The 14,858-nt window shown below is 40.6% G+C and overlaps 1 protein-coding gene across 2 annotated transcripts in view; it reads right to left on the bottom strand.

The window, feature by feature from the left end:
- RNF38 (ring finger protein 38) overlaps positions 1-14,858 on the bottom strand; it is a 423,900-nt gene that overhangs the window by 184,700 nt on the left and 224,342 nt on the right. For both annotated transcript variants that reach the window (XM_077475379.1, XM_077475378.1), the window contains exon 2: positions 4,401-4,471. In XM_077475379.1, the coding sequence (XP_077331505.1) occupies positions 4,401-4,471 (71 nt within the window). The remainder of the gene's footprint in view (positions 1-4,400; positions 4,472-14,858) is intronic.

Genomic DNA, 14,858 nt, shown 5'->3' with positions numbered 1-14,858 from the left:
CCGACGCCCTTTGTACAAAAATCCAAGGGAAAGTTTGTACAAAGTTCTATCGTGTGTATGAGGCTTAACTCTTCTTCATTTTATTGTAAAGAATGTGTCTGGTTGCAGTTTGTGTTCCCAGTGGGGAGATTTCCTGTTTAAAAACATGTTTAAAACTGTTTAACTGTTTAAAAACATCTTGTTTAAAAACATGACAGAAGTTCTACTGCCCCGTATACACGATCAGACTTTCCGACAACAAAACCATGGATTTTTGTTTGAAGGTTGTTGGCTCCAACTTGTCTTGCATAAACACAGTCACACAAATGTTGGCCAACAATTACGAACGTGGTAACGTGGTGATGTACAAGACGTACGACGAGTCAAGAAAAAGGAAGTTAAATAGCCATTGCGGCTTCTTCTGCTTGATTCCAAGCATACGTGAACTTTTGTGCGTCGGACTTGTGTATACACGATCGGAAATTCCGACAACAAAGTTTTGTTTGTGGAAAATTGAGAACCTGTTAGCCAACATTTGTTGGCGGAAAGTCCAACAACAAATGTTCGATGGAGCATACACACGGTCGGACTTTCAGCCAACAAGCTCACATCCAACATTTGTTGTCGGAAAATACAATCGTGTGTACGGGGCATAACTCTTCTCCACTCTTCCCAATAGAAAAAATGGTTAGGCTGGAGCTAGGTCTTGCATTTTCCAAAACTGCGATGACCAACCAAAACAAGAACTGGGAGGAGCAGATGCTAAAGTTAAAAAAACTACAAATAACTGAGAAAAGAAGATAACGCTCTGGGTCAGCCAGCCACAATCTGTCGCAATTACACTTACAGATGCCGACCCAGCTCCCAGCTGATGATTTGATGCAAAGGTAAGTCCGGACAGCCAAACTACTGAAAACTCACCTTTATTATAAATATCAAAGGTTGGGTAAAAACAGGGTAATGGTTACTATAAGTAAGTGCTAGTGTAGCACAAAACATGTCAGCAGGTCACCTTGCTATTCTGCTGCTGTTTTTCTAGATGTTTTTAACGAAGGTGATTTTTCAGTAGTGCAGCTGTCTGGAGTTCCCTTTGCATCTAAAAAAATATATAATTAACGGTTTAGTAAAAGCAGACAAGGTTACAAAGATCTTACTTAGTAGGAAATAAATCATGGCTTCACTCAGCACATATTCCATTTTGGGTTAAGTGGGGCAGTGTCACATCCCTGATTCAGTCTTTCCTGCTGTCTGGAAATAGGAATATAGATCTAACCTCTTCCTTGACATCACTGTATCATTGAACGTGTTTATCAGCCCAGCAACTCAACTGGATTCATTTCAAAGCTTTCATTCCATGCTAGGGTATGAGGAGGTCTCTCTATTACGCTCCCGGACAACCAGTTTAGGAATCAAGCTCTGTCCCAAACAACTAAAACTAGACATATAATTTTTTTGGACTTTGATTATCACCAGTCATGGTGAGCTATCTATTGTCTATGGCTAGTTTAAATAACATTTGTTCGCTTCTATTACTTGGTGAAATAAAAAAAAAAAAATTCAATTTACCACTGTCTTCATGGTCCATTGCATTTAAAGCAACAGGAGTGCTGCCATATAAGGGGGAAATAACACTATGGGTGTTTATTTGGTAAAGCTGCATAGAAGCCAATCAGCTTCTAACCTCAGCTTGGTCAACCCCAGAAGATTTTACCCCCTTCCTGACCAGAGCACTTTTTGCGATTCGGCACAGCGTCGCTTTAACTGACAATTGCGTGGTCCTGCGATGTTGCACCCAAACAAAATTAATGTCCTTTTTTCCTACAAATAGAGTTGTCTTTTGGTGGTATTTGATCACCTCTATGGTTTTTATTTTTTGTGCTATAAACAAAAAAAGAGCAACAATTTTGAAAAAACGCAATATTTTTAACTTTTTGCTATAATAAATATCCCCCAAAAATATATAAAAAAATTAATTTTTTCCTCAGTTTAGGTCAATATGTATTCTTCTACATATTTTTGGTAAAAAATTGCAATAAGTGTATAATGATTGGTTTGCGCAAAAGTTATAGCGTCTACAAAATAGGGGATAGTTTTATGCCATTTTTATTTTTATTTTTTTATTAGTAATGGCAGCGATCTGCGATTGTTATGGGGACTGTGACATTATTGGACACTTTTGACACCATTTTGGGACCATTGTCTTTTATACATTGATCAGTGCTAAAAAATGATTTGCCCACCGCTGCCATTGTGCCGACATATATCGGCATGCAGCAGTTGGCAAGTGGTTAAGGAGGTGTTCTGCCTTGGGGAAATTTTTTTTTTTAAGTCAGCAGCTACAAATATTGTAGCTGCTGACCTCTAATATAGGGACACTTACCTGTCCAGGGAGCTTGCAATATCATCACCCCAGCTGATTTTCAGATAGGCTTTCGGGTGCTGCCATCGCCATCTCCGCTAAGGGAAACCGGCAGTGAAGCCTTTTGATTCAGCTTCCCTACTGTGCATGCACGAAATATGCACGAAACATGCTACGCTTTCTAACTGGCCCAGCGATGGAGGAAAGAAGGCAGACAGAACTTCAGAGGGATGGTGCCGTGGCACCGTCTTCCGGAAGTGGGGAAGGGTACCTGTCAAAGGGGAGCAAACAGATAAGTGGAGGTTCCACTTTTGGGTGGAACTCCACGTTAAGCTTTTTTTCAATAAAACCTGGAAGCTGATTGATTTCTATGCAGAAGTGAGCCTGAGTTTTCACTCTCCAGCTTTAGTAAATAAACCCCTATTTGTCATCAGCAGCAAATGGGGGTACCTAGACAATGAGGGCCTCTTCTTGATTCTACAAAAAGCATTCTGAAGTAAGGGTCCACTTTGTTAATGTAGATCATTTTAAATATTTCCGCTAAACTATATTTCCGCTATTTCCGCTAAACTGAACTGGGTCAAAAACACACACGCTAGTAATTATGGAAAAAAACATGCACTGTACTAAATTGACCAGGGTTATTACAGAGTCACAAAGAACTTTAGATCCAGCCACACCAAGACAGGAGGCTCACAAACAGAACTGCAATTAATGCAGCCTACATTGTGGTACTAAAGAAACCTTTTATATTGGCTTACTGGTCTTCCAGGAAGCCAGAAAAACACATTGTTTTGCAGAAAAAAATCATTTTGCATCTTAGATAAATGCCTTTTTTTAAGTTCTTATGTATTTTAGTTGTTTTTTATGACTTTTACATTTTACAAACTCTTACTCTTCTATGGTTTTATTACTGATATTTTGATTTTAAAATTGGCTACTAAAGAAAACTCTCAGTGGGTCAGTGCAATTACTCTGCCTGTCCACAATTGTTGAAATCAGCCACAGAGTGCATTGTGAGAAGAAGCAGTAAAGCACAGCAGGAAGCAGCAGCCTGTATATGTAATAAGCAATTCCCTTATAAAAAAAAAGTAAAAAAAAAAAATATATATATATACATATATATATATATATATATATATATATATATATATATATATATATATATATACATAAAGTATACATAAAGTGAAAACATTACCACATATTAATGTGTGTATGTAAGTTGATCTTTTTCAAATTTTAACTTAAAAAAAAAATATATATATTCTTTTTAAATTTATGAGGTCAATCTATCCTTGGTCAAGCTATATATACAATATAACCTTTAATATTTATGCAACCATATCTACTCATCAACCTAAAGCAATGCAAACAAGTTTAAGAGTCCTAATAGGGTTATGGCATTTCCTAGAAGCACATATTAAAAAGATATATACAAACCACTTTTAATTAGCCTAAAATGTAAACCGTAAATACTATCTTACAAATGTGGTAGGGGCCCACCAGAGTTCTATTTCCCTTCTAGACTGATGTCTTCAAGTAGCCCTCAAATTACTCCCCTGAAACAGTTTTATTTTTTTGTGTATAACATGATCTCTGTTTATTCACAATTTTTTGTATGTATTCCCTGGAAAAATGGACACAAGCTCAAATGACAGAAACAACACACCAACACAAAATTCCCTGACATGCCCATATATTTGTTGAACTTTGCCTTCAGAAAAGGTGATAACTTTTTATGCATCCACCCATTCCATATTTGCTAGTTTATTTTCTTTTGCTGTTTGCTTTCTGATACCGCATGCATCCTCAGGCAGATATACACACATCAATAGATATACAGGGTTATATGTAGACACATATTTGAATTTCATGAGAAACATTCTTAATAAAGGTTAAGCTTCCTCCTTAAGGCATTTGAGACTCCCAGCCTGAGCGCTGAAATGTTTAATGCACTTCTTGCCATGTGTTATTGCTTAAGTAATGAGCAATTATTGAATTTCTTTTTAACGTGTGAAAGGTTGTCATGCTATTTATGAGCTTTTAAGGGCACCCATACCTTTTCGCTGTCATCATTGCATATGTGGTCTTGATGTACTGGCTGACACTGAAATGTGGGGCCCAAATGACCTGCACAAGAAAACAAGAAAGGAGATTTATCATTCCTTGCAACAAATCAGTAGTGAAACCAAATATATACCTCTAACCAGCCAAAATATAATGTGCCAATACCAGGATCCCAGATCGAACTTTACACTTTTTTCCCAACATGTTCCCATTAGGTATATTTGCCCTTTCTTCCTGCATGTTCACCAAAACAGGAAGTGAGGGTGAAACTGCCCCAGTTTAAACATGGATGGTACTTTTGATACAGAGATAAATATTACACTAATAGGTAATGTATCCTAGCTGAATTTCTTATGATGTAACAAAGGAAAATTATATGTTTGTATTTTTTTTAAATTCTTTCATTTGACCGGGTGTATACATATAAATCCACAGCCAGTATATATTTCATACAAATACAATCCTGCCAGATATAAATGCAGCCGAAACAAATTTAAAAACATCAAGTATACCTGACATGCAGGTGCTCATATGTCGACTTACAAGATAATCAAAAAAACGAACCATGAGGCCTGATTCAGCTGACCCATAAAGGTTGGAAAGCACAGGCACACATTGGAAAATGTTACTATATAATATATAATGTGAAAAGACTACTGAGGCTATGTATCATACAACAAAGAAACACAAGAATAGATTTTGAATATCACCATATCTGGGATTTTACTTCTAAAAACCTTTTTGGAGGAATAGATTTGAGAGGCAAGAATAAGGGGAAAAGTCTTGTGATGAGATAGGAGATTGTATATATGTTATGGAAAGATAGAAGAAAAAAAAAAGGGGGGGGGGCAATTTAATGATAGGAAGGTAAGGTGAAAATACACGCCAAGAGCTCCATAGCCACCCCTGGTCCTCATGCCTGAAGGTGCCATCAGAGGGTAATTATATTCGTATTAACCTAAATGTGACGTAAACATTTTAGGCATTGATGTTGATTTACTAAAGAAGTAGAGCCTGTGCACTTTAGCAAAGTGAATGTTTACCTTTCAAAATAAATATAAGTGAATAGGTTGAATCTGTGTTCATGTCTTTTTTAAATTTTCCAATTCTGTTCTCTTACAGAAAGAAGGCTATTTTTACAAACCCAACTGATACATCTGGATAAAAAATTGCACTTCATCAGCAGGTCAGGCAGAAAAAAATTGATACATTTCACTAAAAAGCCACATTTATCAGAATATAAAGGTCAAAATATGTGCTTGGATTTTATTGTTGTCTATGTTCCTCCTAAGGAAATTCTCAAATTCTCTTCCTTTGTGGTCATTAGGCCAGGAAAGGAAAGAAGAATCTCTACAAAAGAAACACAGAAAGCAACAGCACTTTTATCAATGCAGTAGAGAAGGTTTATACACCGGGGTGATCATCAGTGCCAGATTAAACTCTGTGGAGGCCCCTAAGCAACCAAAATCTTGGGGACCCCCTCACAGGTTTCTGAAGGTTTCTTGTGAGTGTGCTCCAATGGTATGACATTGAACTAAATAATGTGCACGTTGGTCGTTATAGCTTTCAGGAGACAAGCTGTAATGTGAACCTGATGTCAATGAGTTATGTACTTTAAGTTGGTTTGGGGTACATTACATTAATACAGTATTTTTTTCTATAGAGACTTTAATATAAAGTTTTTGTTTCTTTTGTAAACAAGCTACAATTGTAATTTTCTTTCAAGATCTACTAAATATTATTTTGATCCATTGTCGCAGGGCCCCATAGGCTGGTGGCTATTCTATTTGGTAATCCGGCACTGGTGATCACCCCACCCTTTCTGTCTTGTTTATCTATACAGATCTGTACTGATATCAAGGGGTACATGAGATGAGTTGACTCACAGGAGTTTTAATAAACCTGAGAAACACTGCTATACCTCATCTTTTTTACTCTGGATTTTACCACTTGCATAATAATTGCATTTAATCCCTCCACTACAGGTAAAACTAAAGTGACTACTAGTGGATGGAAGACAATGCTAGAGTCTGCACAGGCCCGAGAGCTAAGAACCCTTCCAGGACTCTTATGTCCATGTTTATAAAAAGGATAAGGGAAGGTGAGTGGAGTTTTTGGGGGTCAGTTCTACTTTATATGTTTTTCATGTCTGCTATGAAAAGTATATGTTAAATTTCCACTTATTGGAGATCCCTCTACCACCATATAAACACTTAATTAAAGGCTAAAATATATCCAACATGAATGCACTGTACTTAGCTACTCAGCTCCCTAGGAGGCAGCAGTGATGCATAAGCCCATTAAAAAACATCTGGGTCTGGGGTAGGTATTATGCTTTTTTTTTAAGCCGTTAATTAGTGTTGTTTTATTTGGGGTGGGAAGGCTCCCAGATAAGCTGACCTTGCTGTTTTTTATGGCTAGAGTTTGCATCTCATTCATGTATGACATATAGTATAAGAGGACATATGCAGTACAAATGTGGGTATGGGTAGTTGAAAATGTTTTCAAATATAACAACAAAATATATATATATTTAAGGCTTTAATAGTGATGGCCAAGCTATAGAAGTCTGACATGTGTCAACGCTCAGTGGAAATAACTATCAATTTCCTTTGACACTCACACTCATTTCCACTGGGGACTATGTCTCAGGCAAAGCCATAGCATTAGATTATCCCTGAAATAAATCATGTGTGCAACACTTCTTAGAACATCTGTTTAACCTCTACACAAGGGCCCACTACACAGAATACTAAGCAAAGCATAACTATGACCTTTCCTTCAGAATAGAGTTTACTGGACAATCATCTGAGACCTGAACATTATGTTGAGCGACATTTGTGAATGTCACAGACTTTTACTACAACACACTTAGCTAGTTTACAACCCTTTGCACAAAAGAATACAATTCTACTTCCCACAGTGACCCTGGCTATTCCTTCTGATCAAAGTAAATATGCAAAGTCTCATAAGTGACATATAAATGCGGTAAATTGCGCAAAAAAATCTTACATTGTGAAGAAATACACAAAAAAATTGTTTCATGGTCAGATATAGACTAGATAGATCTTGTTTGACATCATCTGTTATCTGTTCAGCCTCCTGGATAAGTAACAAGAATCTTTAACCACCTCAATACTGGGTACTTACACCCCCTTCCTGCCCAGGCCATTTTTCAGCTTTCAGCGCTGTCACATTTTGAATGACAATTAGGAGGTCATGCTACACTCTAACTATGTGACATTTTTATAATTTTCTTCACACAAATAGAGCTTTCTTTTGGTGGTATTTAATCACTGCTGGGTTTTTTATTTTCTATAAAAAAAAACAAAGCAAAATGGAAAAAAAAAGGTTTTCTTAGTTTCTGTCAGTAAATTTTGTAGTTAAGTAATTTTTCTCTTTCACTGATGTGCACTGATGAGGCTGCACTTATGGGCATTGATTAGGTGGCACTGATGAGGAGGCACTAATATGACGCACATATGGGCACTGATAGGCGGCACTAATATGTGGCACTGATGAGCTCTTATAGATGGCACTGATAGGCAGCACTGATTGGCACTGATAGGTGGCACTGGTGGGCACTGATAGGCCACACTGATGAGCACTGATGGGCAGTGGCATTGGTGGGCACTGATAGGCGACACTAATGGGCACTGATGGGCAGCAGGGATGGGCATCGATGGGCAGCAATGATAGGTGGTACTGATAGCCAGCACTGGCATCACTAAGGTGTACTAATTGGTGGCACTTGTGGACACTGGTGGGCACTGATCGCTGGCACTATTAGGCACTGATTGCTGGCACTGGTGGGCAGTGATCACTGGCACTGATCACTGGCACTAATTGCTGGCACTGGTGGCGCTATTGTAATCAGGGCACTGATGATCAGTGCCCTGATTACATGTGTACATGTCTCTTGCGAGGAAAAGCTGCTGATCGGCTCTCCTCGCCACACACTCTGACAGTGTGAGGCGAGGAGCGCCGATTACCGGCATCTCCGTGTTTACATGTGATCGGCTGTGATTGGACACCTCATTGATCCTTCTTTTTAATGGAAAAGGACCCACAAACCTAGGACCCAACTTTCTTGAAGGGCAGGCCAGCCTTAGGTTTACTGTGGACAGCCATGCCTGGTCTCCGGGTTCCAGGATTAATTCTCCCCATCTTTTCCTGTCAAAGGTCTCTTTGTTGAGTTCCTGTGCTTTAGTCATTGTTTCTTGTAGTAATTTGTTATTGGTGCTGAAGAAGTTTACAGTTTTGAGAACAGCTAGCACAGAACATTCTGGAATGGAATTAGCCAGGAATGATGGGTGGTACCCATAGTTGGCAAAGAAAGGAGTTTGTCTTATGGTGGAGTGGGTAGAGTTTTTGTAAGCAAACTCAACTAACGGCAGCAGGGAGATCCACTCATCTTGGGAAAAAGAGGAAAAATATCGTAGGTACTGTTCGAGGGCCTGATTGGTCCTCTCCCTGCCCATTTGTCTATGGGTGTTAAGCTGAGGAAAATGATAATTCAACGCCAAGGGACTCGCATAGTGCTTCCAGAACCTGGAGGTGAACTGTACTCCCCTGTCTTAGATGATTTGGCCAACACTCCGTGAAGTTTAATAATTTCCCTGATGAAGACTTGCACTGTTTCGGGGGCTGAAGGTGTTCCTTTCATTGGAATGAAGTGCGCCATTATGGACAGCCAGTCCACTGCCACAAAGATTGTGGTATGACCCTCTGCAGGAGGAAGTTCTACAATGAAGTCCATGGTTAGCATTTTCCATGGCCTATCTGGAACAGGTAATGGTTTAAGCAAACCCCAGGCCTTGGTTCTATTACTCTTGCTTCGGATACAGGTGGTACAAGATTCCACATATCTCTTACAGTCTTTTCCTACTTGAGGCCACCAGAATGTGAGTTGTACCAGATCAGATGTCTTGGATGTGCCAAAATGCCCAGCTAAGACATGATCATGACAGAGTTCAAGTATGGTGACCCGGAGATTCTCAGGTATGAAGATTTTGTCATTGTGCCAAAACAGGCCATCTTTCGGCAACAACTTTGCTTCAGGGGAAGAGAAACTTCAACGGAAGCCTGTTTGATCCAGCATAGACAATCTTCCTGTATTAGAAGAAAAATAACTGTAGGCAGAATGGTATCCGGGGATACATTTGTCTTAGAGTCATGGACATGCGAGACAAGGCTTCTGGTTTCATGTTCTTCGAGTAGGTGACATGGAAGGAGAATATGGAAAATAATAATGCTCACCTGGCTTGACGTGGCCTTAATCTCTTTGCAGTTCACAGGTATTCCATATTCTTATGGTGAGTATAAATTAGAATTGGGTGACCTGCCCCTTCTAAAAGATATTGCCACTCCTCCAATGAGGCCTTTATCACCAACACTTCTCTGTCCCCAATGTCATAGTTCTTCTCTGCAGCAGATAGCTTACGGATGGAGAAGGCAATTGGGAATAAAAGAGCCTTGGAACCCTGTCGTTGAGAAAACACTGCCCCGACAGCAACTTCAGAAGCATCAACTTCCAGAACAAATGGTAAGCTAGAGTCAGGGTGTTTTAACACGGAAGCAAAGGTGAATAATCTTTTGAGGGCATCAAAGACAACTTGAGCTTCAGGAGTCCAGTGGAACAGGATTCCCTGCTTGGTCAACTGCGTAATGGGGAGATAATGGCTGAGAACCCTTTAATGAACTTAGAGGGGTCGGTCTCCTGCGTGACAGGACCCAACTTGATGGCAAACCCATCAGTTAGATGTACTAAAAGTCCTTGAGCCTTGGGAAATAAAGGGATCAAATGTTTAGCTGCCAAGGTTGAGTCCACGAAGCAGCTACATGCTCCCGAATCAATGATAGCGGATATCTGGATGTTCCTTCCGGGGAGCTGCAACAGAACGAGGAGAGCAAAATGAGAAGAAGTGTTGGTTACAGCAAGAGTGCGGTCAGCAGAAATTGAAAGGCACTTACGGAGATTAGCCAGACAGGATCTCACATTGTTGGAGAAGCTGTGAACTCTTGGCAACATCCAGGTAGGACGAGGTTGACCCATGGCCTTATCAGATTTGCGTTCTCGCAGACATTGGCCGATCTGTATGGCCAGATTAATGAGTGCATCCAGAGTGGGCTCGTTCATCCTTTAGTGGATCTGACAGTCCCATACAAAACTGGTAGCGGGCAGCATCATTCCAGTTGGTGTCAGCAATCCAACGTCTAAATTCTGCAACATAGTCCTCTGCTGCCCTGCGACCTTGCTGTCCTTGCTTCCGCAGTTGCAGGTAGCTGGGGATCTTCGTAAAGTTGAGCCATGGCATTGAAGAACATGGTCAGGTTAGTTAGTTCTGCTGCTTTTTGTTCAAGATGGCGATGTGCGCAAGACTGAGGCTCACTCTGTAGCAGGGAAATCACAAAGTCCACTTTGTTAGCCTCTAAGGAGAAGGTACGTGGTTGCAGAGCAAAATAAAGTTCACAGGAGTTACAGAAGGCCCTGAATTTGCTGTGTTCCCACGAGAACCTTTCATGTATAGGTTCACAAGGTTCAGGGGGTAGCATCAGTACTGCAGGTGGAGCAGGTGCACCAGCCGAGGAATGTGGAGATCCCTGGGTTGCAGCAGAGATGAAAGTGCTTGAACAAGTCCCTCCAAACGGGTATAGCCCTCCTGTAGGTTCTTAACAGCCTGTGTCAGGCTTGCTAGATGTAAACAAAGTTCATCCATTGGAGAGGTTCCCTGCTCGGGCTCAGACATGGCTGTCTGATACTGTCACATACCTAGTAGATGAGCCCGATATGCAGAGGAAAAGCCTCTCTTACACCCCTCACTCACGGCCCCTGATAGAGTGAACAGGAGGGGCGGGAGTACAGGGTAGCATGGGTGACTGGCAAGCAACAGCTGGAAAGTAGGTCTGGATTTCCGGATGATGCTGTGGCTGGGAGTCAGCAGACTGGAGACAGCAGACTTGGCTGAAGAGTGGAACAGGCTCATGTCAGGAAGCCACACACAGTATACAGAGAGGAGGTTCCAGGGACTGGAACACAGGAAGGTCAGGCAGGCCAGGTCATACACAGACGGACGGTACTGGAACAGATGCAGGAGACAGGAGCAGAGTCACTGGACAGGCTGGGTCAGTAACAGGCAGGCACAGATGAACCAAAGGAAAAGGCAGGTGCAAGGTCATGGACAGGCCAGGGTCAAATGCAGACAGATAGAAGAGGTAATCATAGGGCAAGCAGGGTAATCACTGGAACAGATCAGATAAGTAGGTAACTCACAGGGAATGCTGTAGATCAGACAGCAGAGCTTCAGTGTAACAGTTGAGTTTAAATAGCCTGCCTGGTGCTGGCGCGCGTGCACGTGCTTGCTCGGGCATGCGCATAGGCACCCACAATTGCGCACCAGCTTGTGTAGAACTATTATTCCCAGCAAGCCTTTCCTGACAGGTAGTTCCAGTCACATGTCTGGAGATGAGCTTTAAAATAAAAATTGGATCCAGTAACTAATAGACAACTTATTACCTAGCGTAAAGTGATCCATGCCTTTTCTCTTGCTATCCCATCGAACTGTACCTGCGCATAAAGGCTAGTGCAATCTACTTACAGTTTCCTTTCTCATGAGACAGCTCTCCAGCAATCCAAGCATGCAGGGCAAAAAATACCTTACCTCTTTTCACTTTGCAGTCCTTTATTCCTCTTTTTTCTATTAATCACATTTTTTTTTCTATTTGCTAGCCTTAGCCAGTCGAGAAAAGAATAATTTAATTGTATGTAGGAAGATTGAACACAAACTGAGACTACAAATCAGGCATCTACTGGTGGTCTGGTGCTTTGAGAAGGTACTGTTTGATGGGCTAGCAACATGAATAGTATGGGTCAGTTTAGATATTGCTACCCAAGGTCTGGACCTGTGTACTCTTTGCACAAATTAGGCCCTCATTGTCTTATTAAATTTTGCTATTCTGTGGAGAAAATTAAAGAAAACTTAAATAACTGCAAGTAAATACTGAATATAATTTATGATCGTCAGGGGATCCTTAAGCCTAAAACACTTCCCTAGTTGTTGAAATATAAAAGGCAACCATACTCAAAAACAAAAATGCTTATTTGCCATCATTAATTTCATGCTGGCATGGACAGAAATAATTTAGTAATATGCATTAAACAAAGTAATGCCACAGGGAAAAGCTTGATTAGAGAGCTCAGCTGTATGGTTGCCAGTGTTTGGATACAAGTTCAGGGACACTGCTGTTGAGTGTATTCATGTCTCCACATCACACTGCAGACAAGGCAGACTTAGGAAACTACACCCCTGAAATTATAATGTTGTATTGTGCCTTCTAGTCTAACACTGATCTTGAAATTGAAAAAACAGCTGGATAATAATTAGATTCACCAACTGTAGCAGTGTTTCTGTTATGTCGACGAATTCATGCTTAGTAGTTGTTAAACTCGACATGGTCAGCAAATGCGACTTAAAGCTGAACTCCGGGCAGATAAAAAAAGACACAAACTAATGCAGCTAAGTCAATGATACATCACAATTTTTTTTTCTAAAGCAAGTAGCACAAATATCTGAATTTTATTTGTTATCCGCCTCTTGCAGTCCCTATACAACAAAGCTCTGCGTTGGCACTCACAAGGGTTGAAGCACCACAAGGAGACAACCAGTTGATTTACTGACACTCAGAATGCCGAGAGGAGGAGTCGACAGAGTGACAGAAAGACGATCTCTTTAGTAAGCTGCTGCTCCTCCAGTATCAAGTCACAGGCTGGGAGAAGAAAAGAGAGACCTGTATTACTTAAAGAGGACCTGAACTATGGAAGTTGTGCTTAAAGAGGCAGGCGCAGGGCAAATTAATAGTCTCCGGTACTGTCTGTAGACTCCCTGCAGTTGATTTTTTCCCCATTACTGACTTTATCATACCTTGTACAACTTTACTGTGTCTCTATGTGAAGGTGGCTTTCTTGGTAGAGCATTCATGTAAGGGCTGCCCCCAATGACTGGTAATCTAATTACTGTTTTAATAACTGGTGGAAAACTATTCAAGAAGAAGTGCAGAGTGGATAATACAGAAGCAGGGAGATACACAACAGCTTTATGTCTAGCAATGACAGTATGTAGCACAGTAGCGAAATCACTAAATCTCACCTTAAATCTCTTGAGACTTATGCCCTGTACACGCGGTTGGAAATTCCGACAGAAAAGGTCAGATCGGGTTATATTGTCGGAAAATCCGATCGTGTGTGGACTCTATCTGCCTTTTTCCGTCGGAAATTCAGACGTTAAAAATTTGAGAGCAGGATCTAAAATTTTCCAACAAATAAATCCGATCAGACTTTTTCCGATTGTTTGTAGAAAATTCCAACAGACAAAGTGCCACGCATGCTGAGATCAAATTACGAGACCAAAGCTATTGGCTACTAGCCTCTACGTAGTCCCGTCACACGCAAAGAACGTCACCACGTTCCGAACGTTCGGATTTTCTGACAACTTTGTTTGACCGTGTGTATGCAACACCAGTTTCGGACAAAATCCGTTGGAAAAGAATTACACGGATTTTGTGCTTGGAATGTCCGACCGTGTGTACAAGGCATAACAGTCATGGGCACAGTGCCTTTAGCACAGGTATGCCTAGGGACACTTATATATCATAAAGTCCATAACTATTTTGTGCATATACATAGGAGAAGTTAAAACAGATATGGTTTGGGACCAAGATTTTAGGCAGTTTCATTCCTTGACATTGAACACCTTCCTATAACTGTTACCATTTAAACAACTTGCTGTTGTCCTATCACATAGAGAGTAATATTTAACATAGTGTGTAAAATAATTGACATTTTGAACATGCCACTTCAGCAAAATGATAAGCCACAAATCCTTGTTAGGGAAACTTTATCGGAAGTCAAGGCTAAAACAAACCTTGTATTGTTTTGTAGACCACCAACCCCCCAAACACAGTTAAATAACAAAAAAATTAGAACAAAAAAGTTACTCACCTTCTTGTACCAGTGACATTGATGGGCATCACTGAGCCTTCCCCATGATCCCAGAAATTTGGGTATACCTAATCCTACAAGAAGGTATTTCTAATTCTTCTTTAACGTATTTACATGTAGGGCTGGCGTTTATAAGACATTGCTTTTTAAAACCCTAACCAACTAAGCTTTGTAATACATACAGCCTTGGTCTCCAAACTGCGGCCCAAAGTCAGATGCGGCCTTTTGCTTGCCTTTATCCATCTCTTGAGGAACTATTCCACCTACTGACACTAGTGAAGTAGCACAATTCTTCCCAATGATTGTGGGGCACAACATTTCCATTGACACCAATGATGGGACACCATTCCTTTTACAAACACCAGTGATGGGGGTCTATTTCTCCCACAGACAATCATGACAGGGCACTATTACTTCCACTAATACCAATTATGGGACACTTTTCCTCCCATT

Source organism: Lithobates pipiens, unplaced genomic scaffold (genome assembly GCF_037356315.1).
Source record: "Lithobates pipiens isolate NorthernLeopardFrog02 unplaced genomic scaffold, aLitPip1_a1.2 Scaffold_13, whole genome shotgun sequence".
NCBI lineage: Eukaryota > Metazoa > Chordata > Amphibia > Anura > Ranidae > Lithobates > Lithobates pipiens.
The sequence above is the reverse complement of the archived record's forward strand: the minus strand, read 5'-3'. Positions and strand labels throughout refer to the sequence as shown.